The following is a 25,009-nucleotide window of genomic DNA, read 5'->3' as shown; positions in this document are numbered from 1 at the left end:
TGGCCGCCTGCGGGTGTCCCTTCGGGTGTCCGTCGGTGTCCCTTCCGTGTCCCATCGGTGTCCCTTCGGTGTCCGTGTGTGCCATTGTGTGCCAGCTGTGTGTGTCCCTTTGGGTGTCCATCGGTGTCCATGTGTGCCATTGTGCTCCAGCTGTGCTCATTCCATGGTGCCCATCCCTGTCCCCTGGGTCCCATTGGTGCCCCATGGTGTCCATGTCCAGTGGTCCCACATCCCATGGTGTCCACGTGTGCCGTTGTGCTCCACTGTGTGCGTCCCGTGGTGTCCATCCGTGTCCCTTCAGTCCATGTCCCATTGGTGTCCCATTGGTGTCCCATCGGTGCCCCATCGGTGTCCCATTGGTGTCCATGTGTGCCATTGTGCTCCAACTGTGCACATTCCATGGTGCCCATCCCTGTCCCCTGGGTCCCATCGGTGTCCCATGGTGTCCCATCGGTGCCCCATTGTGCCCCATTGGGTCCCATTGGTGTCCATGTGTGTCACTGTACACCATCTGTGCGTGCCCCGTGGTGTCCACGTGTGTCCCTTCAGTCCGTGTCCCATTTATGCCCCACAGTGCCCATGTGTGCCATTGTACACCATCTGTGTGCGTCCCTTCGTGTGCCCACCCGCGTCCCTTCAGTCCGTGTCCCATTGATGCCCCATATCCCAAGGTGTCCTATTGGTGTCCCCTGCCCCGTGGTGTCCACGTGTGCCATTGTGCTCCAGCTGTATACATTCCATGGTGTCCATCCGTGTCCCCTGGGTCCATGTCCCATGGTGTCCCATGGTGTCCCATTGGTGTCCATGTCCCCGTGTGTCACCGTGCGCTGTCTGTGTGGGTCCCATTGGTGTCCATCCATGTGCGATGGCTCCATGTCCTGTGGTGTCCGTGTGCTGTCCATACCCCACGTGTCCGTGTGCTGTCCGTGTTCCGTGGTGTCTTCGTCCCCTGGGTCCACGTCCCACAGTGTCCGTGTCCCATGGGTCCATGTGGTGTCCGTGTCCCATGGGTCTGTGTCCTATGGCGCCCGTGTCATGGGGTGTCCATATCCTATGGTGTCCATATCCCATGGTGTCCTCGTCCCATGGTGTTTGTGCCCCATGGTGTCTGTGCCCCATGGTGTCTGCACCCCACAGCGTCCACACCCATGGGCCCATATCCCATGGATCCACTGTCACGATGTGCCCCCCACGAGGGCCATGGGGATGGGCTGGCCCCAGATGTGTCCCCCCATGTGGATGAGGTGCCCCAGATGTGTCCCCCCGTGTGGATGAGGTGCCCCAGATGTGTCCCCCCGTGTGGATGAGGTGCCCCAGATGTGTCCCCCAGTGCCACCCGTGGGTGCTGCGCCCGCTGCCGCTGAGCCGTGAGCTGCGCACACACAGACGCCTCATTAACCTTTCTTGATTAAGGCAATTATCTCCAGCACATTATCTTCTAATCTAAACATCGCCGCGCGGTGGGGCGGGGGGAGCGGCAGCGCAGCCATAGGGGCTTTGTGGGAACAGACAGGGCTGTCCCATGGGTGGGGGTTGGGGGTCCCTTCCTGACACCTCGCCCAGGACCCCATGGGTGGGAGACAGCCATACAAATGGACTGGGGGTGCGAGAGGGGGCTGTGGGACCCCAGAGTGGGTAGGGGATGGGGGGCGACGGGGTGGGGAGGGGATGGGGATAGGATGGGGGGGTGATAGGGTGGGGATGGGGATGGGATGGGGATGGAGATAGGATGGGATTGGATGGGGATGGGGTGGGGTGGGGTTGGGGGAGATGGGGATGGCGATGGCGATGGGGATAGGATGGGGATGGGGATAGGATGGGATTGGATGAGGATGGGGTGGGGTGGGGGGAGATGGGGATGGGGATAGGATGGGGATGGGGATAGGATGGGGGTGCTGCTCCCATCTGTGAGCCACCCTCGTGTGCCCCACAGCTGTGGGGTGGGAGCGGTGGTGTTCCAGGTGTGGGCAGCCCTCGTGGATGGGTGGCCGTGATGGCGCATCCCTGCGCACACCCACCTGTATCTGCACACACACACAGCTGCACACCTGCCCCACTCACACACTCACCCCACACCCCCGTGGGTGCCGCCCCACACCCCACAGTGCACGCAGCCTTTCTGCAAGTCCTTTTATTTCGGTCCCCAACCCCCCCCCCCCCCCCAGTGCCACCGCCGTGCCGGGGATGCAGACCCCATGGGGACATCGCCGTCCTGAGCCCCACAGCGGGATGGGGACGGGCGCTGGGGGTCCCTCAGCCCAGACCCCCATCCCGGGCAGGGCAGGAGCTGGGGAGGGGGGTGGCACACATGGCGGAGGGGGGGGGGGGTCCCCTCCATGGGGGGGAGGGGGGGGGATTCTGTTTCATTTCCTTTATTTACAAAACTTGACTGCTCCCCCTTAATGGAGGTGGCACCCCCCACCTGGAAGTGCTGGAGGGGGGGTGCAGTGCCAGGATGGGGGGCTCCCATAGGGCCCAACGGAGCCCCCCGCCCTCACCTGTCACTAAAACTACCGTTATTATTAATAGGGATTGGAGCAATAATGACGGGAGAAGAGCTGCAGCTGCGTCTGGGGGGCTCCGGCTGCTGGTGGGGCTGACGGAGGGGGGGGCAAAGTGCTGCGTGCCCCATTGGGGGGCTCTGCCTGCATGGGGGGTGTGTGTGTGTGTGTGTGTGCCCCCCAGCCGGGCGTCCCGACACGGCCCCGCGTGGCCCCGGCCCTGCAACTGTGGTGGGCGGCTGCACAGCTGGAAATGCACATCTGGAGTGGGGGTGGCGGTGAGCTGGGGGGGGGGGGGGGGCAGGGCCAGATGGGGCGACCCGCCAGGGGGAGATGCGCCATGGGATGGCCGACTGGGGAGCATCCCCAAAGGGAGCGCTCCGTGATGGAACATCCCAACATGGAGCATCCCAAAGGGAGCATCCCAGGATGGAACATCCCATGATGGAACATCCCAACATGGAGCATCCCATGATGGATCATCTCATGATGGAACATCCCATGATGGATCATCTCATGATGGAACATCCCAACATGGAGCATCCCATCATGGAGCATCCCACGATGGCCTGTCCCAACACGAAGCATCCCAAAGAGAGCATCCCATGATGGAACATCCCATGATGGAAGATCCCACTGTGGAGCATCCCACCATGGAACATCCCATGATGGCCCGTCCCAAAATGAAGCATCCCAAAGGGAGCATCTCATGATGGAACATCCCAACATGGAGCATCCCAACACGGAGCATCCCAAAGGGAGCATCCCATGATGGAGCATCCCATGATGGCCTGTCCCAAAACGAAGCATCCCAAAGGGAGCATCCCATGATGGAACATCCCATGATGGAACATCCCACCATGGAGCACCCCATGATGGAGCACCCCACAATGGCACATCCCACCACGGAGCACCCCACCACGCAGTGTCCCACCCCAGAACATCCCATTGTGGGGCATCCCGCCCCCAACTGCCCCACAGCGGAGCTTCCCACCACGGAGCACCTCTGTGGGGTGTCCCACCGCAGACAGCCCCACCGCAGATCACCCCACCCCACAGTTACGGGGTGTTTCGGAGCTAAACTCGGGGGGTTTGGTTCACTGACGCGGCAGAGCCCCGATCTGACCCCGCCGCCCCCTCCCGTGGGCCCCACGCGGCATCACCCCGCTGCCCCATAGCACCGCGGGCAGCTGGACTGGGAGGTCCCGACCCCTCGGCCCCCAGCCCCAGGCAGGGGCTGCGCTCCGTCCCATCCACGTCTCGGGGTGGCACGAGGAGCCCAGGCACGGCTGCAAGACACAGAGGGGGTTGGTGGCGCTTCGGGGGTGGGACCGCCATCAGGGTTGGGCGCAGACCCCGCAGTGCCACCTACTGTGCTTAGGAATAGGCCAGGCCTTGGAGAGACCGCGCCGGGGTGTGGAACTTGTCTGAGTCCTCAAAGGCTGCGTCTGGGGGGGCACGGACAGAGTGAGGGGGGTGGGATGGGATGAGATGCGGATGGGGTGGGGGTGGGGTGGGGATGGGGTGAGATAGGGATGGGGTGGGGGTGGGGTGGGGATGGGGTGAGATAGGGATGGGGTGGGGATGGATTTGGGAATAGAGATGGCGCTGAGCATGGGGATGGGATTGGGGATGGGATGGGGGCAGGGATGGGATGGGATGGGGATGGGGATGGGGACGGGGATGGGGACGGGGATGGGATGGGGTGAGGATGGGGTGAGGATGGGGATGGGATGGGGTGGGATGGGATAGATTTGGGAATAGACATGGCACTGGGCATGGGGATGAGATGAGGATGGGATGGGATGGGATGGGATGGGATGGGATGGGATGGGGACAGGGATGGGACGGGGATGGGACGGGGATGGGATGGGGATTGGGATGGGATGGGGTGGGATAAGGATGGGGATGGGATGGAGTTGGAGATGGGGATGGATTTGGGAATAGAGATGGCACTCTATGGGTATGGGGATGAGATGGGAATGGGGAGAGCATGGGATGGGGATGGGGTGGGGATGGGGATGGGATGGGGATGGGGTAAGATGGGGATGGGATGAGGATGGGGTGAGGATGGGGATGGGGATGGAATGGGGTGGGGTGGGTTGGGATGGGATGGGGATGGGATGGGATAGATTTGAGAATAGACATGGCTCTGGGCATGGGGAAGAGATGGGGATGGGATGGGATAAAGATGGGGATGGGGTGGGAATGGGGATGGGATGGGGATGGGATAAGATGGGGATGGAATGGGGTGAGGATGGGGATGGGGATGGGATGGGGATGGGGTAAGGATGGGATGGGATGGGGTGGGGATGGGGTGGGGTGGGGATGGGATGGGATGGGATAAGGATGGGATGGAGATGGGATGGGATAAGGATGGGATGGGATGGGATAAGGATGGGATGGGATGGGAGCAGTGATGAGGATGGGGTCGGCAGGGATGAATGGGGTGGGAACACTGCAGGGAGGCGCCGCGGTGGCGGAGGAGGACGAGGACGGCTCACCCTGCAGGCTGCCCCCGCTGGTGCTGGAGCAGGCGGGCGGCGGGGAGCTCTGCGGCCGCACCACGGGAGCGAAGGCGCTTTTCTGCTTGACGGCCGAGATCATATTGACCGGAGAGAACGAGAAACCCCCGGGCGGGGCGGAGGCGGCGGTGCCGGACGGGAGTGAGATGGAGGAGGCGCCCAGCGGGGGGCTGGCGGGCACGACTGCGGGGGGGCGCTCAGACAACGGCGCCGGGGGCCGCGCGGTGCCCCGGCCGGGGACGCCCGTGGGGAGGGGCGGGGGGCGGGGGGCGGGGGGGGGGGGCGGGGCGGGGGGGGTCCCGGCGCGGAGCCGGGCCGCACTCACTGGCGTAGGGCGAGTTGGCGGTGGAGCCGTTGAGGAAGCTGGGCGAGCCCGGCACCCCCAGGCCGGCCATAGCGCTGCCCCCGTAGCCGTTGATGCCGGAGCTGCCCCCGTAGGCGCTCTGCTGCGGCGTGGAGGTGGGCACGTAGCCCCGCGGGGACGCGCTGCCGGTGCTGCGGGTGTACCCTGCGGGGAATGGGGGGGGGGGGGGGCGGTGCAGGCGTAGAGCACGACCCCTCACCGCCCCCCGACCCCTCACCGCCCCCCGACCCCCCCGCCGCCCCCCGACCCCCCGGTGCCCCCCGGCCCCAAACTGCCCCCCGACCCCCCGGTGCCCCCCGACCCCCCGGTGCCCCGCAGCCCCCCGCCGCCCCCCGGCCCCTCGATGCCCCCCGACCCCCACCGCCCCCTGACTCTCCGCTGTCCCCGACCTCCCCCCACCCCCCGGCCCCCCAATGCCCCCCGATCCCCCAGTGCCCCCAACCCCCTGCCGCCCCCCGACCCCCCAATACCCCCCCATCCCCCAGTGCCCCCCGACCCCCGCTGCCCCCAATGCCCCCCAGCCCCCCAATCCCCCCCCACCCTCACAGTGTCCCCCAACCCCTCGCTGCCCTCCGGCCCCCCATCGCCCCCCAACCCCTCACTGTCCCCCCGTCCCCCCACGGCCCCCGACCACCCAATGCTTCCCAACCCCTCACCGACCCCGATCCCCGCCGCCCCCCTGCTGCCCCCGGCCCCTCGCTACCCCCCGCCCCCCCACTTCCCCCCGCCCCCCCCAGTGCTCCCCAACCCCCGCCACCCCCCGCCACCCCCCGACCCCCCATTGCTCCCCGACCCCCCAGTGCCCCCCGATCCCCCGTTGCTCCCCGACCCCTCGCCACCCCCCTACCCCCCAGTGCTCTCCAACCCCCACCGCCCCCCGACCCCCCGCTGCCCCCCGCCCCCCCCGCGCCCACCTTGCTCAGGGCCCTGCGCCGCATCCCCGATGCTGACGGCCAGCTGAGTGCCGAAGGAGTTGACGCCCACCATGGCAGCGGGGCCGTGCGCCGTGCCGAGCGAGGAGAGCTGCGCGGGGCCGCGGGGGACGCTGTAGAGCGCCTCGGCGATGTCGGCCGCGCGCTTCAGGATGAGGTCCTGGAAGGGATATGGGGGGGGGGGGGGGATGTGTCAATGTGGGGCCGGGGGCGGAACCGGTGTGGGGTGAGGAAGGGCAGCACGGGAGGGATGGGAGCGCTCCGGATGCGGCTCCGGGCTCCGTGCAGGTGGGGGGGCGACCGAGCGGGAGCCAAACGGATCTGAATGGGGAGCAGATGTGGGGTCGGAGCCCGCAGCCCTGCCCTGGGGTCAGGGGGTGGGAGAGGGCGAGATGGGGGGGCTGTGGGGTGGGGCGGGGACTTATGGGGTGGGATGGGGCCGTACAGAGGGGGATGGGGACACATGGGGTGGGATGGAGCGGTGTGATGGGATGGGGTCATGTGGGGTTTGATGGGGACATGGGGTGGGATAGGGCCATACAGGGTGGGATAGGGACATGGGGTGGGAAGGGGCCATATGAGGTGAAATGGGGACATGGTGGGATGGGGCAATATGGGTGGGATGGGACCATATGGGGTGGGATGGGGCCATGTGGGGTGGGACGGGGCCATGTGGGGTGGGATGGGGTCACATGGGGTGGGATGGGGCCGCAGTACCTGGTTGTTGTGTGGCATCCCATAGAGAGCCTCCACCAGGTCGGCCGCGCGCTTCAGCAGCACCTCCTGGCAGGGAGCAGCACAGGGTGAGGGGGGACCCCACCCCAAAACCCCTCACCCCCCCATATCCCACACCTGGGGCACATCCCCGTGACGGTGCCGTGGCCCAGCGCTGCCCCCCAGCCCTCCCAGCCCCTCGTGGGGTGGGGGCACAGAGCCGGTGGCCCCACGCAATGGGGTCCCCACCTTGGGGAGGCGCTCGGGGTCCCCGGGGTGCCTTGGGATGACCTTCTGCAGCCGCTGGAAGCCGTAGTCGATGGTGGGCTCATTCAGTGCTGCCGGGGGGAGGGGGTGAGTGGGGAGACCACCCCGGGACCCCCGGAGCCTCCCTGCCCCCCCCAGGGAAACTGAGGCACGGCGCCGGGCAGGGGGACTCCGTGGGGACGCGGCAGCCGCCCCCCCCCCCCCCACCTCAAACAGCCCCAGCCCTCCCTGTGGGCATCCATAGGGATTTGGAGAACCCCCACCCCACAACCCTGAGCCCATCCCTGCTGGCCTTCCCGAGGTGCAGCCCTACCATGTCCCCAGACCCGACCCTGGCCCCATACACCCCCCCAATCCCCCCAACTCACATCCCATCTGTCCCCACACCATACTCAGCTGCCGTACACCCTGTCCCCAAACCCTACCCCATCCTCAGACCCCGTCCTAAAACCCCGTCCTCTCCCCAAACCCAAACCCTAACTCGTCCCCATACACCTCATCCTCACACCCTTCCATGTCCCCAAACCCTGTCCCTAAACCCCAACCCTGTGCCCATACATTGTCCCCAAATCCTGTCCTCAAACCCTGTCCTGTCCCCATACAGTCTGTCCCCAGACCCTTCCATGTCTCCAAACCCTACCCTGTCCCCAAACCCCAACCGTACCTTCCCCCATACACCCTGTCCCCAAGCCTTATTCTGTCCCCAAACCCCAACCCTACCCTGACCCCAAATCCTGCCCCAAACCCTACCCTATCCTATCCCCATACACAGTGTCCCCAAACCCAAACCCTACCCTGTCCCCATACACCTCGTCCTCAAACCCTTCCACGTCCCCAAACCCTACCCTGTCCCCAAACCCCAACCCTACCTTCCCCCATACACCATGTCCTCAAACCGTAACCTACCCGTCACCATCACCCCATACCCAAAACCTGTCCCCAAACCCCAACGCTATCCTTTCCCCATTCACCCTGTCCCCAAATCCTGTTCCCCAACCCAACCCTATCCCCACACACCTCATCCCCAGACCCTTCCATGTCCCCAAACCCCACCCTGTCCCCACACACCCTGACCCCAAACCCAAACCCTACTGTCCCCACACACCTCATCCCCAGAGCCTTCCATATCCCCACCCCCCCCCCTGTCCCCACACACCATCCCCAAACCCCAACCCTACCCTGACCCCAAACCCTAATCCTATCCCCATACACCTCATCCCCAGACCCTTCCATGTCCCCAAACCCCACCCTGTCCCCATTCACCCCATACCCAAAACCTGTCCCCAAACCCCAACGCTATCCTTTCCCCATTCACCCTGCCCCCAAATCCTGTCCCCCAACCCAACCCTATCCCCATACACCTCATCCCCAGACCCTTCCATATCCCCAAACCCTCCCCTGTCCCTACACACTGTCCCCAAACCCAAACCCTGCTCTGTCCCCATACACCTCATCCCCAGAGCCTTCCATGTCCCCACACACCCTGTCCCCAAACCCCAACGCTATCCTTTCCCCATTCACCCTGCCCCCAAATCCTGTCCCCCAACCCTATCCCCACACACCTCATCCCCAGACCCTTCCATGTCCCCAAACCCCACCCTGTCCCCACACACCCTGACCCCAAACCCAACCCTATCCCCACACACCTCATCCCCAGAGCCTTCCATGTCCCCACACACCACCCCCAAACCCCAACCCTACCCTGACCCCAAACCCAAATCCTATCCCCACACACCTCATCCCCAGACCCTTCCATGTCTCCAAACCCCACCCTGTCCCCATTCACCCCATACCCAAGTCCTGTCCCCAAACCCCACCCCGCCCCACACACCCCATCCCCACTTCACGCCCCAACCCTCACACAATGACCCCCCCCCACACCCCCCCAGCCACACACCGTGCTCAGCCCCCCCCTTTGCGTCCCCCCCCCCCCCCTTACCGGTGTACACAAATCTCCCCGGCGCCCCTTTGCAGAACTGCTTGGATTTGTAGGACAGCGTCACCTCCACCACGCCGGGGATGTGCCGGGGGGGGGTCTGCACGCGGATGGCGTGGGGTGTGATGAGCTGCGGGAACGGAGATGGGGGGGGGGGGGGCTGAGCCGGCGGCCGCGCTCCCGGCCCCCCCCCGGCGCCGTACCTCACTCCACACCAGCACGGAGCCGAAGACCACCTGCAGCCCGTCGAAGAAGTTGTCCCCGATGAGGATGACGGTGGCGCCGCCCGTGGTCCAACCCTCACTGGGGCTGATGGCTTTGATGCAGGGGGCGGCTGCGGGGGGGCACACGGAGGTGGTGAGGGGGGGGGGGGTGTAGAGCCAGGGGGGGGTGGGAGGGGTGGATGGACACAGGGATGGGGGCAGTGCTGAAGGGGGGAGCGCATGGAGGGACAGACGGACACAGGGATGGGGGCAGTGCTGAGGGGGGGAGCGCATGGAGGGACAGACGGACACAGGGATGGGGATTGGGACAGTGCTGTAGGGGGGAGAGCACATGGAGGGACAGATGGACACCATGCATGGGAATGGGGACAGTGCTGTAAGGGAGAGAGTGCATGGAGGGACAGACAGACATGGGGATGGAGCCATGGGGGGGAGGGGGCATGGAGGGACAGACGGACACCATGCATGGCAAAGGGATGGGGGCAGTGCTGAAGGGGGAGAGTGCATGGAGGGACAGACGGACATGGGGATGGAGCTATGGGGGGGAGGGCATGGAGGGACAGACGGACACCATGCATGGCAAAGGGAGGGGGGCAGTGCTGTAAGAGAGACTGCATGGAGGAACAGACAGATATGGGGATGGAGCCATGGAGAGGGGATGGCATGGAGGGACAGACGGACACAGATGGGGATTGGGACAGTGCTGTGGGGGGAGAGTGCATGGAGGGACAGATGGATATGGGGATGGAGTCACTGGGGGGGGGAGAGGGCATGGAGGGACAGACAGACACAGATGGGGATTGGGATAGTGCTGTAGGGGGGGGGAGAGGGCATGGAGGGACAGATGGACACCATGCATGGGGATGGGGGCAGTGCTGTAAGGGAGAGAGCGCATGGAGGGACAGACAGACACAGGGATGGGGACAGTGCTATAGGAGGGAAAGTGCATGGAGGGACAGATGGACACCATGCATGGGAATGGGGATGGGGACAGTGGTGCAGGGGGAGAGCACATGGGAGGACAGACAGACACAGGGATGGAGCCATGGGGGGGAGGGCATGGAGGGACAGATGGACACCATGCATGGGGATGGGGACACTGCTGTAAGGGAGAGAGTGCATGGAGGGACAGACAGACATGAGGATGGGGGCAGTGCTTCAGGGGGAGAGCACATGGAGGGACAGACGGACACAGGGATGGAGCCATGGGGGGAGAGGGCATGGAGGGACAGACAGACACAGATGGGGATTGGGACAGTGCTGTGGGGGGGAGAGTGCATGGAGGGACAGACGGACACAGGGATGGAGCCATGGGAAGAGAGGGCATGGAGAGACAGACGGACACCATGCATGGCAAAGGGATGGGGGCAGTGCAGCAGGGAGGAGAGCACATGGAGGGACAGACGGACACAGGGATGGAGCCATGGGGGGAGAGGGCATGGAGGGACAGATGGACACCATGCATGGGGATGGGGACACTGCTGTAAGGGAGAGAGTGCATGGAGGGACAGACAGACATGAGGATGGGGGCAGTGCTTCAGGGGGAGAGCACATGGAGGGACAGACGGACACAGGGATGGAGCCATGGGGGGGAGGGCATGGAGAGACAGACGGACACCATGCATGGCAAAGGGATGGGGGCAGTGCTGAAGGGGGAGAGCGCATGGAGGGACAGACGGACATGGGGATGGAGTCATCGGGGGGGGGAGAGGGCATGGAGGGACAGACAGACACCATGCATGGGGATGGGGGCAGTGCTGTAAGGGAGAGAGCGCATGGAGGGACAGACAGACACAGGGATGGAGCCATGGGGGTGAGGGAGCATGGAGGGACAGACGGACACCATGCATGGCAAAGGGATGGGGGCAGTGCTGAAGGGGGAGAGCGCATGGAGGGACAGACGGACACAGATGGGGATTGGGACAGTGCTGTAGGGGGGAGAGTGCATGGAGGGACAGATGGATATGGGGATGGAGTCATGGGGGGAGAGGGCATGGAGGGACAGACGGACACCATGCATGGGGATGGGGGCAGTGCTGTAAAGGAAGGAGCGTATGGAGGGACAGACGGACACGGACAGAGGGACGGCACAGGTGGCGCTGTGGGGGCAGTGGGGCTGCTGCTGTTTGGGGACAGTTGGATGGAGGGCTGAATGCATTGGGTGGGCACTGAGTGCGGACGGACGGACAGACGGACGTCAGCAACGCATGGATGGAGGGGGGGGGGGCATGAGTGGGCAGGGCAGCCTGGGGGGGGCAGACAGATGTGGGTGTGTGCCCCCATGTGAGTGAGTGTGCGCCCCATTTGAATGAGTGCGCACCCCATGTGAGTGAGTGTGCACCCCCAAGTGGGTGAGTGTGTGCCCCACCATGTGAGTGTGCAGCCCATGTGAGTGAGTGTGCACCCCATGTGAGTGTGCACCCCCAGGTAGGTGAGTGTGCACCCCCAGGTAGGTGGGTGTGTGCCCCCATGTGAGTGAGTGTGCACCCCATTTGAATGGGTGTGCACCCCCAGGTGGGTGAGTGTGTGCCCCCCACGTGAGTGTGCAGCCCATGTGAGTGAGTGTGCACCCCCAGGTGGGTGAGTGTGCACCCCCCATGTGAGTGTGCACCCCATGAGTGTGTGCCCCCAGGTGAGTGTGTGCCCCCCACGTGAGTGTGCAGCCCATGTGAGTGAGTGTGCCCCCCATGTGAGCGTGCCCCCTATGTGAGCGTGCCCCCACGTGAGCGTGCCCCCACGTGAGTGTGCCCCCATGTGAGCGTGCCCTCATGTGAGTGTGCCCCCATGTGAGTGTGCCCCATGTGAGTGTGCCCCCCATGTGAGCGTCCCCCCCATGTGAGCGTGCCCCATGTGAGTGTCCCCCCCATGTGAGTGTGCCCCATGTGAGCGTGCCCCATGTGAGCGTGCCCCCCATGTGAGCGTGCCCCCATGTGAGCATGCCCCATATGAGCGTGCCCCCATGTGAGCGTCCCCCCCATGCGAGTGTGCCCCCCATGTGAGTGTGCCCCATGTGAGCGTGCCCCCCATGTGAGCGTGCCCCCACGTGAGCGTGCCCCATGTGAGCGTGCCCCATGTGAGCGTGCCCCCCATGTGAGCATGCCCCCATGTGAGCATGCCCCATATGAGCGTGCCCCCATGTGAGCGTCCCCCCCATGTGAGTGTGCCCCCCATGTGAGCGTGCCCCCATGTGAGCGTGCCCCATGTGAGCGTGCCCCATGTGAGCGTGCCCCCATGTAAGCATGCCCCCATGTGAGCGAGTGTGTACCCCATGTGAGCGTGCCCCATGTGATTGTGTGCCCCCCATGTGAGTGTGTGCCCCCCATGTGAGTGTGTGCCCCATGTGAGTGTGTGCCCCCCATGTGAGTGTGTGCCCCCCATGTGAGTGTGTCCCCCACGTGAGCGTGCCCCATGTGAGCGTGCCCCCATTTGAGTGTGCCCCCATGTGAGCGTGCCCCATGTGAGCGTGCCCCATGTGAGTGTGCCCCCACGTGAGCGTGCACCGCCGGCGCTCACCTTCGGCGGGGTCGAGGCGCCGTGCCCGCCGGCCGTGCTTGGAGTTGTTGTGCACAAACATGTTGTCAGACACGGCCAACACGTGGCCGTCCACACTCACCGTCGTCGACACCACCACCTGGTTGGGGGGGGGGGGGGGGGGGCAGAGAATGGGGTCGGGGGTCCCCCCGTGGGGCCATCAGCGCAGCCCCGGGGTCCCCCGCGCCCCCCAGCAGCTGACGGCTGCTCCTCTCGTGCACACACACACACACACACACACACACACACACACACACAGCTCCGGGGCCACCCCTGGGGGCGATGTCCACCCCGGGACCCCCCCCACCCCCCCCATACACCCCATAGCGCCGCTCCCCCCCTCCGCCGTGGACTTGGCTGCTCTCCCGGAGCTGTTCGGCGCTATGCAAATTGCCTGGGTCGTTAATCATGTAAAAATGTCACAATTATCATATCTTTACGAGAGGCCCTAATGAAGGCGCCCGTGCTGGGTGGGGGCCGGGACGGTCCCCCCCCCCCAACCCCTCTGCGGAAGCTCCAGCTGTGGGAATGGGGGGGGGGAGGGCTGTGTGTGCGCAGGGCCGATCCCCACCTCCCCCCACGGCTTTGGGGGTGCAGAGCCCCATGTGTGGGGCGGGGGGGGCGGGGGGGCTCACCTGGAAGCGCCGCATGTCCCGGGGGTTCCCTGCGTTCTTCAGGCAGTTCTGGTTGCACTTAAGGAAAAACTTGAGGAAAAATCTGGGGGGGGGGAAAGGGGGGGGTGACCCCATGGATCCACTCAGTGCGCCACAGCGGTGGGGTGGGGTGGGAATGGGGTGGGGTGGAGATGTGATGGGATGGAGGTGGGATGGGGGTGGGAATAGGGATGGAATGGGATGGGATGGGATGGGGATGGGATGGGGATGGGATGGGGTGGGGATGGGGTGGGATGGAGGTGGGATGGAGATGGGAATGGGGATGGGATGGGGATGGGATAGGGTGGAATGGAGATGGGATGAGATGGGGATGGGAATGGGGATGGGATGGGGATGGGATGGGGACGGGGTTGGGGATGGAGTGGGATGGAATGGAATGGGGAGGGGATGGGGTAGAGATGGAGGTGGGATGGGGATGGGAATGGGGATGGGGTGGAGATGGGATGAAGATGGGGATGGGAATGGGGTTGGGGATGGAGTGGGATGGAATGGGATGGGGTGGGGATGGGGTGGAGATGGGGTGGGATGGGATGGAGGTAGAATGGGGACGGGAATGGGATGGGGTGGGGATGGGGTGGGGATGGGGTGGAGATGGGATAGAATGGAGATGGGGTGTGGATGGAGGTGGGATGGGATGGAGATGGAGGTGAGATGGGAATGGGGTTGGGGATGGAGTGGGATGGAATGGGATTGGGTGGGGATGGGGTGGAGATTGGGTGGGATGGGATGGAGGTGGAATGTGGATGGGAATGGGGATGGGATGGGGATGGGGATGGGATGGGATGTGATGGGATGGAATGGGGTGGAGATGGGGTGGGATGGAGGTGGGATGGGATGGAGATGGGATGGGGTGGAGATGGGATGAAGATGGGGATGGGAATGGGGTTGGGGATGGAGTGGGATGGAATGGGATGGAGATGGGATGGAGATGGGATGGAGATGGGAATGGGGATGGGGTGGGGATGGGATGGGGGTGGGGGTGGGGATGGGGGTGGGGATGGGAATGGGGATGGGAATGGGGATGGGAATGGGGATGGGGTGGGGATGGGGTGGGGATGGGGTGGGGATGGGGTGGGATGGGAATGGGGTGGAGATGGGTGGGATGGGGTGTGATGTGATGGGATCACACGTGGATGATCAGCACACGTGCCCTGCAGTGCCCTGCAGCAGCCCAGCTCACCATACAGAGCCATCCCACTGCCACACCACGTCACCCCCCCCCCCCCCCCCCCCCGGTGTCACCGTGCCATGCCGGGCTGTCCCCCACCTCTGTGCTCCCCTTTTGTGGACCACCACTTCTATGGCTCAGCACAGGACAGCCCACCTCCCGCCCCACATCCCACCACAGTATCCCTGTCCTGGTACGGCACCCCGACATCTCTGAGCTTCCTACCTGAGCATCCCATCCCAGTAACCCCCCGAGCATCCCATCCCATCCCATCCCATCCCATCCCATCCCACCCCACCCCACCCCATTGCAGCTCTCCACCACCACAGCCCCCCCTGCATCCCCCCCAGCATCCTGCCATGGCAGCCATGTCCTGGGAACCAGCCTGGCACCCCTTCCAAGCACCCATCCCATCCCTCCCATCTCATATCCCATTCCTCCCATCGCATCCCATATCCCATCCCATATCCCATCCCATCCCTCCCTCCCATCCCACCCCACCCCACCCCATCCCATCCCTCCCTCCCTTCCATGCCATCCCATCCCACCCCATCCCACCCCATCCCATCCCCATCCCATCATCTTACCTGAGCATCCCCCCTAGAATCCCCTGAGAATCTCATCCCATCCCTGCACCCCACTGATCATCTCACCCCAGTATCCCACCTGAGCATCCCATCCCAGCACCCCAAGCCTTCCATCCCATCTGATCCCATCCCATCCCATCCCCATCCCCATTCCCATCCCCATCCCAGAACCCTCATCCCATCTCCGTCCCCACCCCACCCCATCCCATCTCATCTCATCCTTCCATCCCATCCCATCCCATCCCATCCCATCCCCATCCCATCCCCATCCCATCCCCATCCCCATTCCCATCATCCCATCTCTGTCCCCACCCAATCCCATCCCACCCCACCCCACCCCATCCCATCCCACCCCACCCCATCCCATCCCATCCCATCCCATCCCATCCCACCCCATCATCCTTCCCGATGCCCAATCTGAGCATCCCACCGTACCACCCCACTCCCCCCCCCCCCCCCCCCCGGCGCCCTCTGAGCATCCCACAATGACATCCCCCCAGGACCCCCCCCCCATAGGGCAGTAACACTTCCCCAATGCCCCCCCACGAGCCTCCCATCTGAGCATCCCCCTCCATCCCCCCCCCCCAGGATCCCCCCTCAGCCCCCCCAACTCACACCCCCACCCCAAAGGGCTGCGGACGGGACGGGGGGGGGGGGTCAGAAGGCGACCCCCCCATCTCACCCCCCCCCCCACCCCCGGGGGCTCATGGCCAGAACAAGAAGAAGGGGGGGACCCCCCCGTGTCCCGCGGCCTCGCAGGTGGTAATCAGCGGCAGGAAGGCGGGGGGGGGGTGGGAGACTGACGGGAGCGGCCCCCCCCGGCCCGGCCGCCCCGCGCCCCCCGCGCCTATGGGGCCGGGAGTTATAAATACAGCCGGGCGCATCCATTAGCATCCGTAATGCGGCGCGGCCCCATCGAATATGCAAATTCCCGGCCCCGCTGCCGAACACCTTCTGTTCCGAGCGCATAAATTTGAATTCGCAATTAGAATAATCTTGTATAATTAATGAAAAGCGTCAATTTTAGCTCCTAAGTAATTTGATTAACATGTTGATAGGGCACTTAGCGGGGCTCTCCAAAGCAGTGGGGCCGGGCGGAGCGGGGCGGGGGGGCGGCACCGGGCGGGGCCGGGATGGGGGGGGTGGGATGGGCCGGGGGGGGCCGATGGGGCGGGGGGGGGGGCAATGGGGGGGGACGGGGCCGGAGCGGGGCGGGGGGGGTCCGATGGGCCGGGGGGGTCCGATGGGCCGGGCCGGGGCCGGGACTCAGCCCTCCGAGGGCGCCGGGGGGACGCGGGGGGGGCGGCCCCGGTGGGAGCGACCCCGCGGCCACGAAGTCGGGGGGAGGGGGGGGGCGGGGGGGGCACCGGGGACCCCTCGGGCGTTTCTTTTGGCCGCGGTGCGGCGGCTGCAGCCCACGGGAGAGAAGGGATTTCCTGCCGCGTGGGCGGACGGGGACGCGCATCTGCACGGGGCGCAGCTGCGTGAATGGGGAGCGGTTTGGGGGGGGCGCGGGGGGAAACGGGGGGGGCGCGGTGGTGTGGGGCCGGGTCGGACGGAGGCCGGCCCTGCACGGGGGTGGGCGTGCGGGGATAAGGGCCGTCCGTGCGGGGGGACTCACAGGGACGGAAGGGGTGACGAGGACCCCCCCCGCATCCCCACAGCCCCGATGGGAGCTGCGGCCCCAATGCGCCCCAACCCAACGGCTGCCGTGACAGTGGGGGGGGGGGGGAGGAATGGGTCAAAGGGGGGGTAGGGGGGGGGGGTGGGAGGAAGGGTGGAGAGGTGGAGGGATGGAGGGGGAGAGAGATGGAGGGATGGAGGCATGGATGGAGGGATGGAAGGACACAAGGGCAGGTGGATGCATGGAGGGATAGATGGAGGGATGGAGGGACGGATGGACATAGGGATGGATGGATGGATGGATGGATGGATGGATGGATGGATGGATGGAGGGAGGGAGGAGGGATGGAGGGAGGGACATAGGCATGAATGGATGGAGGGAGGGAGGAGGGATGGATGGATGGATGGATGGACACAGGGACAGGTGGATGGATGGAGGGATAGATGGAGGGATGGAGGGATGGAGGAACATAGGCATGGATGGATGGAGGGAGGAATGGATGGATGGATGGGCACAAGGACAGGAGGATGGGTGGAGGAATAGGTGGAGGAATGGATGGATGAAGGGATGGAGGGATCATTGGAGGGATGGATGGATGGATGGACATAGGCATGGATGGATGGATGGAGGGAGGAGGGATGGATGGAGGGAGGGATGGATGGATGGATGGATGGACACAGGGACAGGTGGATGGATGGAGGGATAGGTGGAGGAATGGATGGATGAAGGGATGGAGGGATCATTGGAGGGATGGATGGATGGATGGAGGGAGGAGAGATGGACAAGAGCAGGTGGATGGATGGAGGGATAGATAGAGGCATGGATAGATGGATGGTCATAGGGATGGACGGATGGATGGACAGATGGATGGATGGATGGAAGGACACAAGGGCAGGTGGAGGGATGGAGGAATAGATAGAGGGATGGATGGATGGATGGATGGTCATAGGGATGGACGGATGGATGGAAGGAAGGAAGGAAGGAAGGAAGGAAGGAAGGAAGGAAGGAAGGAAGGAAGGAAGGAAGGACGGACGCAAGGGCAGGTGGATGGATGGAGGGATAGATGGAGGGATGGAGGGACGGATGGAGGGAGGGAGAGATGGCTGAACCGTTGGAGGGACGGATGGATGGATGCAAGCAGGGGACCAGGAGGTGCCCCGAGCACCGGAGCCCCGTGGGGTCCCAGCGCAAGGAGGGGGAGACCCCCCCCATTCTGCCCTTTTGCCAGGGCACCCAGGCTGGGGGTCAGCCCCTACACGGGGGGTTCTGGAGGCGGCCCCACACTGAGGGACGGAGAGCACCCAGAGGGACGCGGAGCACAGCGTGGGGCTGCCGGCGCCCACCCGCCCCGCAGCAGAGCCCGGGGGCGCCCCTCGCTTTGGGGGCGCGCGGTGCCGTGTGAGGGCCGGGCGCTGCCTGCGGGTGGAGGGCAGCTGAGGCGCCGCGCGGCCCCGCCGGCCCTAATGGAGGAGGGGAGGCTGAGAGCCGCCTCTATTATTTATCTGTGTGATGCGCATCGGAAGCGCCGCGCTGACAGCGAACGGCCCCATCTGCCGCGGTGGGGGGACGTGGGGACACGGGGGGGGGGGGGGGGGAGGATATGGGGACACCGCGCCCGACGTCGGGGCTGCGGTGGGGCACGGGCGAGGAACTGCCGCTCAGTGCCACCCGTGGGCGATGGCCACGATGGGGGTTCCCCCCCGCGCCCCCCATTGCGCTGTGCCAACCGCACCAACAGCGCAGAGCGGGCGGCCGCGCGGCTCTCGGCTCGTTAGCGCTAACGAGGCGGCGCCCACCGCCACCCCCAGCCCTCAGCACGGGGGCTCCCCGCCCGCAGCCCCCCCGGGACCCCCCTACCTGTCGATGATGACGGGGTCCGACGGCGTCTCGTTGCGGTTCCCGCAGCTCTTCTTGTCGCAGCAGCGGCTGGGGATGGGGGGGGGGGGGCATGAAGTGGGGTGTGAACACAGCCCCCACTCAGCACCCCGACCCCAGAGCCCCCCCGCGATGGGCACAGGGGGTCCTGCCCCATAGAGGGGGTCCCTGTCTGCGGTGGGGGGCACAGACGCGTGGAGCAGTGCTGGGGGACGTGGGCTGCACGGTGGCACAGCGCAGGGCTCGGGGTCCCCCCCTGCAGCCCCCCCGGTGACAGCAGGCTCCGATCCGTGGCCATAGGGCCGCGATGGGACCCCGCGGCAGTGGGGACGGCCCGGCCCCACACGCTCCTTCGTGACCCCACGGGGATGGGGGGGGGGATGCGGCGCAGCCCCAGGAGCGCAGAGGGGAGGAGGGGGGCTCGGCCGCGGCCTCGTTAGCGCGGCTCCTGGAGATCAATTAGCCGCGCTGGCACGGAGCACTAATTGGCACAAACACGGCGTGCCGGCGGTAAACAAGGGAGGCCGTAATGGGCCCCGGCCCCGCAGTACCTGCACATGATCTCGTGGGTGAGCAGCACCCGGCACATCTCGGGGTTCTTGTCCTGCCCCTCGTACACGATGGCCTGGGGGGCACAGCGTGGGGGGGTTTGGGGGGGGGGGATGCAGCCACGTGTCCGCCCTGCACGACTGTGCACACCCACGTGCCCACCCTGCACACCCACGTGCCCCCCTGGCACAACTGAATGCACACCCACGTGCCCACCCTGCACAACTGTGTGCACACCCATGTCCCCAATCCTGCACACCTGCATGCACACCCACATGCCCACCTTGCACAACTGTGCACACCCACGTGCCCACCCTGCACACCCACGTGCCCCCCTGGCACAACTGAATGCACACCCACGTGTCCACGCTGCACAACTGAATGCACACCCACGTGCCCACCCTGCACAACTGTGTGCACACCCACGTGCCCGCCCTGCACACCTGAATGCACACCCACGTGCCCACCCTGCACAGCTGTGTGCCCACCCACGTGCCCACCCTGCACACCCACATGCCCACCCTGCACAACTGTGTGCACACCCATGTGCCCACCCTGCACAACCGTGTGCACACCCACATGCCCACCCTGCACACCTGAATGCACACCCACGTGCCCACCCTGCACACCTGAGTGCACACCCACATGCCCACCCTGCACAGCTGTGTGCCCACCCGTGTGCCCACCCTGCACACCTGAGTGCACACCCATCTGCCCACCGTGCACACCCACATGCCCACCCTGCAAAGTGAATGCACACCCACCTGCCCCCCCTGCACACCTGAGTGCACACCCATGTCCCCAATCCTGCACACCTGCATGCACACCCACGTGCCCACCCTGCACAACTGTGTGCACACCCACATGCCCACCCTGCAAACTGAATGCACACCCACGTGCCCACCCTGCACACCTGCGTGCACACCCATGTGCCCGCCCTGCACACCTGAGTGCACACCCATGTGCCCGCCCTGCACGACTGTGCACACCCACATGCCCACCCTGCACAACTGTGTGCACACCCACGTGCCCGCCCTGCAAACTGAGTGCCCACCCGCGTGCTCACCCTGCACAACCGTGTGCACACCCACGTGCCCACCCTGCACACCCACATGCCCACCCTGCACAACTGTGTGCACACCCACGTACCCACCCTGCACACCCACATGCCCACCCTGCACAACTGTGTGCACACCCATGTGCCCACCCTGCAAACTGAGTGCCCACCCGCGTGCTCACCCTGCACAACCATGTGCACACCCACGTGCCCGCCCTGTACACCCACATGCCCACCCTGCACACCTGCGTGCACACCCACATGCCCACCCTGCACACCTGCATGCCCACCCACGTGCCCCCCCGGCACACCCGGCCCTGCCCGGCGCTGCGGGGTGGGGGCCGCGCGGACCCCCCGCCGTTACCTGCTTGGACATGGAGTCGATGAGGCGCACGTAGAGGTCCTGCTCGGTGCGTACCCCTGTGGGGGAGAGGGGGGGGTCAGCCCAGCCCGCGCCCCCCGCCCCCCCCGGCACCCACCGTTGCTGTAGAGCAGCTGCAGGCGGTAATGGATCCCGTTGTTGGTTTTCTCGCCGTTCTGCTCCTGCAAAGCAGGGATGACGTCGGGTAGGGGGGGCTCCGCACGCAGCCCCCGGCCGTGCAGCCCCATCCCTGGGGGGACCCCCTTATTTTGGGGGGGGGTCCCGGCCTCACCCTCTCCTTCTCCACGAAGTCCACGAAGGAGGTGCGCTCGATCTCCACGGGCTGCCCCTGCCGGTCGTACATGGCCAGCACGAAGTGGAAGAAGTTGGATTTCCTCAGGTTGGAGGGCGGCTGCTTCTCAAAGTGCGCCCTGGCCAGGCCGACCCCACTGCAGGGCGACAAGGGGGGGGGGGTTGGGTCAGTGTGGGGGGGGCGTCCCCTCCTCCCCGGGCTGCCGGCACAGCACCCCTATGGGGGGGCCCTTCCCGGGGCCGGCTATGGGGCAGCGATGTCCCCGATGCCTGCGGGGTGCTCTGGGCAGGGCTGCGGGGACGGCGGCCATGGGGCGCAGTGGACACAGAGACCCCCACGGGGACCCCCACGGAGACCCCCACGGAGACCCCCACGGGGACCCCCCTGCCGTCCCCACAGCGGGGATAAGGCAGCCGGGGGGGTGACTGCAGGGCTATCCGAGGACGGCGGCCGTGACCCCATAAGCCGCCGCCCGTCCCATCCCGGCGTGTGGTCCCCATAGCGCTGTCACCGCCGCCCCACACATCAGCGTGGGGGGCCCGGAGCCGCCGAGCGGCAGTGGGGCAGCACGGCCAAAAGAAACACGGAGGTTCAACACCCCCCCCTTCCGCCATCGAATGCACGGAGGGCGTCGGGGGGGGGGGGGGGGATTTGGCCCCCGCTGCTGTGAGCTCCGTCCGCCACAGCTGCTCCCACGTAACGCTGCGGCCAGGAGGGCCCCGGGGGGACCCCAACCCCACTGCTGTGCGTGGGGGCAGAGGCGGCAATGGGGGGGGGGAGAAGAGGGGGGGCACAAATGTGCAGAGCCAGAGCCCGCTGCGGGACCCCCCCCACTCTGCTGCAGGCCCGGAGCCCCCCGCGGCTCAGGGTTTGGGGGGGGGAGGCAGGGTTTGGGGGGTCAGCGCTGACCTACAGAGCCGGGGGGGACATCCCCAATGCTCACGGCTCCCGAGAACGCCCCCAAATGACCCCCAGGGCAGCCTGGGGGGCGCAGCGGCTCCCCCACGGCCGGAGGCAGCGCCCGGCAGCAGAGCCACCCCGTGCCCACCTCGGGGGTACCCCGGGGGCAGAGCTGAGGGGGGGGCCCCGAATCGGCCCCGGATCCCTGAGCGTGGGGCTCCGGTTGGGGACGCGGCACAGCCCCAGAGAAGGGCAGCCGTGGGGCACCGCGGCCCCCCCCGGCGTTTAATGCCCCTCCGCCTCCCCGGGTTTGGCCCTAAAGAGCAGCGCTGGTTGGGGGGGGGGGGGGGGGGCAGGGGGGGGTAATGGCTGCATCTCCGCTCCCAGCGCTGCCCAGAGCCCGAGCCCGGCTGCCATTAATTATTAAAGGCAATCAGAGCATTTCCTAGCAAATGGGACCGGCGAGCGCCTGTTACAGGAAAGCTCCGTCCTCCATCGGCTGAGCCCCTGGGATTGGGGGCACCGCGGCTTCCTGCCAAATTCCCACCGGGGGGGGCCGGGACCCCCACAACAGCCACACGCGTGGCACCGCTGGGGGTGGGGGTGGGACGGGGATGGCACTGCGGGCTGTGGGGCTGCCCCCAAAGCACGGCGATGGGGGGCCGTGAGCCCCTTCCTCACGCGGCGGCGCAGGGGGACGCGCGGCGGTGCCAGCCCTGCTGTGCCATGGGAAGCGTTGGGGCGCACCTCTGTGCCCCGACTCCGTCACCCCCACCCTCCCTGCGGTCCCCTCCCCACCCGCCGGGCCGGGCCGGACCCTCCGTGCCGCCCCACTGCTGGGCAGCGCTTTGGGGTCCCCCATGCCCCGCAGGGCAGCGGTCGGGGGGTGCCCGCAGGGAGAGCCCCAATGCAGGGCGGTGGGGTTGGGGTCCCGCTTGGAGATGGCACACAGCCGGGTAATGTGGGCACAGCACAGAGCACTCAGCCCCAAAAGCGCCACCCGTGTCCCCACTCCACCTCCCTGCAGAGCCCGACCCCACTGTCCCCCCCCGGCTGCGCCCAACGCCCCCAACGCCCCACACTTTGCAAGCGCTGCCCCACTCCCTGAGCCCATAGCCCACGGGGGGATATGGGGAGATGGGGCACCGGGCGGCCCCACGGCCGCACCGCTATGGGGCACAGACGGCACAATCCCACCCAGCAGCACCCAGCAGGCACTTCTGGGGGGCGCCAGGACCCGCGGCCGCTGAACCCACAGAGTCCCAGTGGGGCACGAGAGGAGAGCGGGGCGTGTGGGGCAGCGGGGAGGCCGGAGGACCCCGGCAGTGAGAGGCATTGGGGGTGCACAAAGCATCCCGGGATCCTGGCATGGGGGGGTGGGGGTGCCCGGGGTGCCCATGGGGTGTCTGCAGTGCAGGGGGTGCTGCAGAGCCCGGGATGGGGGGGGAACCCGGGATGGGGGGGAACCCACGATGGTGGGGGAACCTGGGATGCTGATGGTACCCGGGATGCTGATGGTACATGGGATGCTGGGGGTACCCAGGATGTAGGGGGTACCCGCAATGGTGGGGGAACCCACGATGCTGATGGTACCCAGGATGGAGGGGTACCCGGGATGCTGATGGTACTCGGGATGCTGGGGGTACCCAGGATAGTGGGGGAACCTGGGATGCTGATGGTACCCGGGATGGGGGGGGGCTCGGGATGGGGGGGGAACCTGGGATAGTGGGGGTACCTGGGATGCTGATGGTACCCGGGATGAGGGGGGTACCTGGGATAGGGGGGGTACCCGGGATGCTGATGGTACTCAGGATGGTGGGGGGACTCGAGATGGGGGGGGGAACCCGGGATAGTGGGGGTACTTGGGATGGTGGGGGAACCCACAATGGTGGGGGAACCCACAATGGTGGGGGAACCTGGGATGCTGATGGTATACGGGATGCTGATGGTACCCGCAATGGTGGGGGTACCCGGGATGCTGATGGTACTCGGGATGCAGGGGGTACTCAGGATGCTGATGGTACCCGGGATGCTGGGGGTACCCGGGATGTAGGGGGTACCCGGGATGCTGGGGGTACCCGGGATGCCCAGGACGGCCGGGATGCTGTTGGTCCCCAGGACACCCCCGGAGCCCCCGGAGCCCGGGATGCCGACAGCGCCTGGGACGCCCAGCGGTGCCCACGAGGCCGGGGGGCGCCCGCAGAGCCGCAGCGCCTTACCTCTGTGCCGCCGTGCCGGCGTCCAGAACGCCACCCTGCAGCCACCTGACGGAGGGCAGCCCGGCCGTCAGCGGCTCTTCCTTCATGGGCAGCCCCCCCCGGGGCAGCGCCTCCTGCACGGAGAACATGGCACGGCTCAGAGCCGGGCAGGTGCCGGCCGTCCCGGCCGCCGGGGAAGCGGCATCTGCGGCTGTTGGGCGGCCGGGAGAGAGGGGAGGGTCCGGGGGGGGGGTCGGGGGGGGGGGGGGGGGGCGGGCGGAGGGAGGGTTGGAGAAGTTGGAATCCAAGTGCGGGAAGGGGGGGGGGGGGGGGGGGGGGGGGGGGAGGAGGGGAGGGGACGAGGGAGAGGGAAGGGGTGGAGGGAGGGAGGGATGGAGGAGGGATGGAGGGATGGAGAGGAGGGGCGGAGGGAGGGATGGAAGGAGGAAGCGGGAGGGAGGGATGGAGGAGGGATGGAGGGAGGGGGGGGCCAAGCGGAGGGAGGGCGGAGGGATGGAGGCAGAGGAGGAGGAGGAGGAGGGCTGCGGGAGGGGGCCGGCGCTCCCCGGGGCGGGGGCTCCGTTACCGGGCGGGCGGCGGCGGCGGCGGCGGCGGCGGCGACGGCGGCGCGGGGGGGCGGCGACGGCGTCGGGAGCGGCGGCAGCGGCAGCAGCAGCAGCAGCGGGCGGCCGGGGGGGGTCGGGCCGGG

At 66.5% G+C, this 25,009-nt stretch overlaps 1 protein-coding gene across 3 annotated transcripts; it reads right to left on the bottom strand.

Moving 5' to 3' along the window:
- Positions 1-2,154: 2,154 nt before the first annotated feature.
- On the bottom strand, positions 2,155-24,941 carry LOC107050199 (transcription factor COE1-like). Of its 3 annotated transcripts, XM_025150181.3 has the most exons (18): positions 24,887-24,941; positions 24,322-24,434; positions 21,182-21,338; positions 21,008-21,071; positions 20,893-20,948; positions 19,474-19,547; positions 18,905-18,973; positions 13,630-13,711; positions 12,977-13,094; positions 9,443-9,573; positions 9,243-9,369; positions 7,286-7,374; positions 7,040-7,105; positions 6,305-6,482; positions 5,352-5,534; positions 5,006-5,209; positions 3,874-3,949; positions 2,157-3,790 (listed from the first exon to the last, which is right to left on the bottom strand). In XM_025150181.3, exons 2-17 carry the CDS (start codon positions 24,405-24,407, stop codon positions 3,879-3,881), a joined length of 1,755 nt encoding a protein of 584 aa, XP_025005949.1. In that variant the 5' UTR covers positions 24,408-24,434; positions 24,887-24,941; the 3' UTR covers positions 2,157-3,790; positions 3,874-3,878. The 3 variants fall into 3 exon arrangements, with proteins under 3 accessions (XP_025005950.1, XP_025005949.1, XP_025005948.1); XM_025150182.3 differs by lacking the exon at positions 24,887-24,941 and having other exon boundaries at positions 2,155-3,790; positions 9,243-9,279; positions 24,322-24,531; XM_025150180.3 differs by lacking the exon at positions 24,887-24,941 and having other exon boundaries at positions 24,322-24,531.
- Positions 24,942-25,009: the final 68 nt, after the last annotated feature.

This window comes from Gallus gallus, chromosome 4, assembly GCF_016699485.2.
Source record: "Gallus gallus isolate bGalGal1 chromosome 4, bGalGal1.mat.broiler.GRCg7b, whole genome shotgun sequence".
NCBI classification, from domain to species: Eukaryota; Metazoa; Chordata; class Aves; order Galliformes; family Phasianidae; genus Gallus; species Gallus gallus.
Note: the sequence above shows the minus strand (reverse complement) of the source record. Positions and strands in the feature narration are given on the sequence as shown.

Excerpts from the sequence above, each read along its gene's own strand:
- LOC107050199 (XM_025150180.3), bottom strand. The coding sequence starts at position 24,449 with ATGTTCTCCGTGCAGGAGGCGCTGCCCCGGGGGGGGCTGCCCATGAAG. Across the intron at positions 7,106-7,285 it reads ACCCCGAGCGCCTCCCCAAG|GAGGTGCTGCTGAAGCGCGC; the intron begins GTGGGGACCCCA and ends GCTCCCTGCCAG. Across the intron at positions 3,950-5,005 it reads CAGCGGGGGCAGCCTGCAGG|ACGCAGCCTTTGAGGACTCA; the intron begins GTGAGCCGTCCT and ends GTGCCCCCCCAG.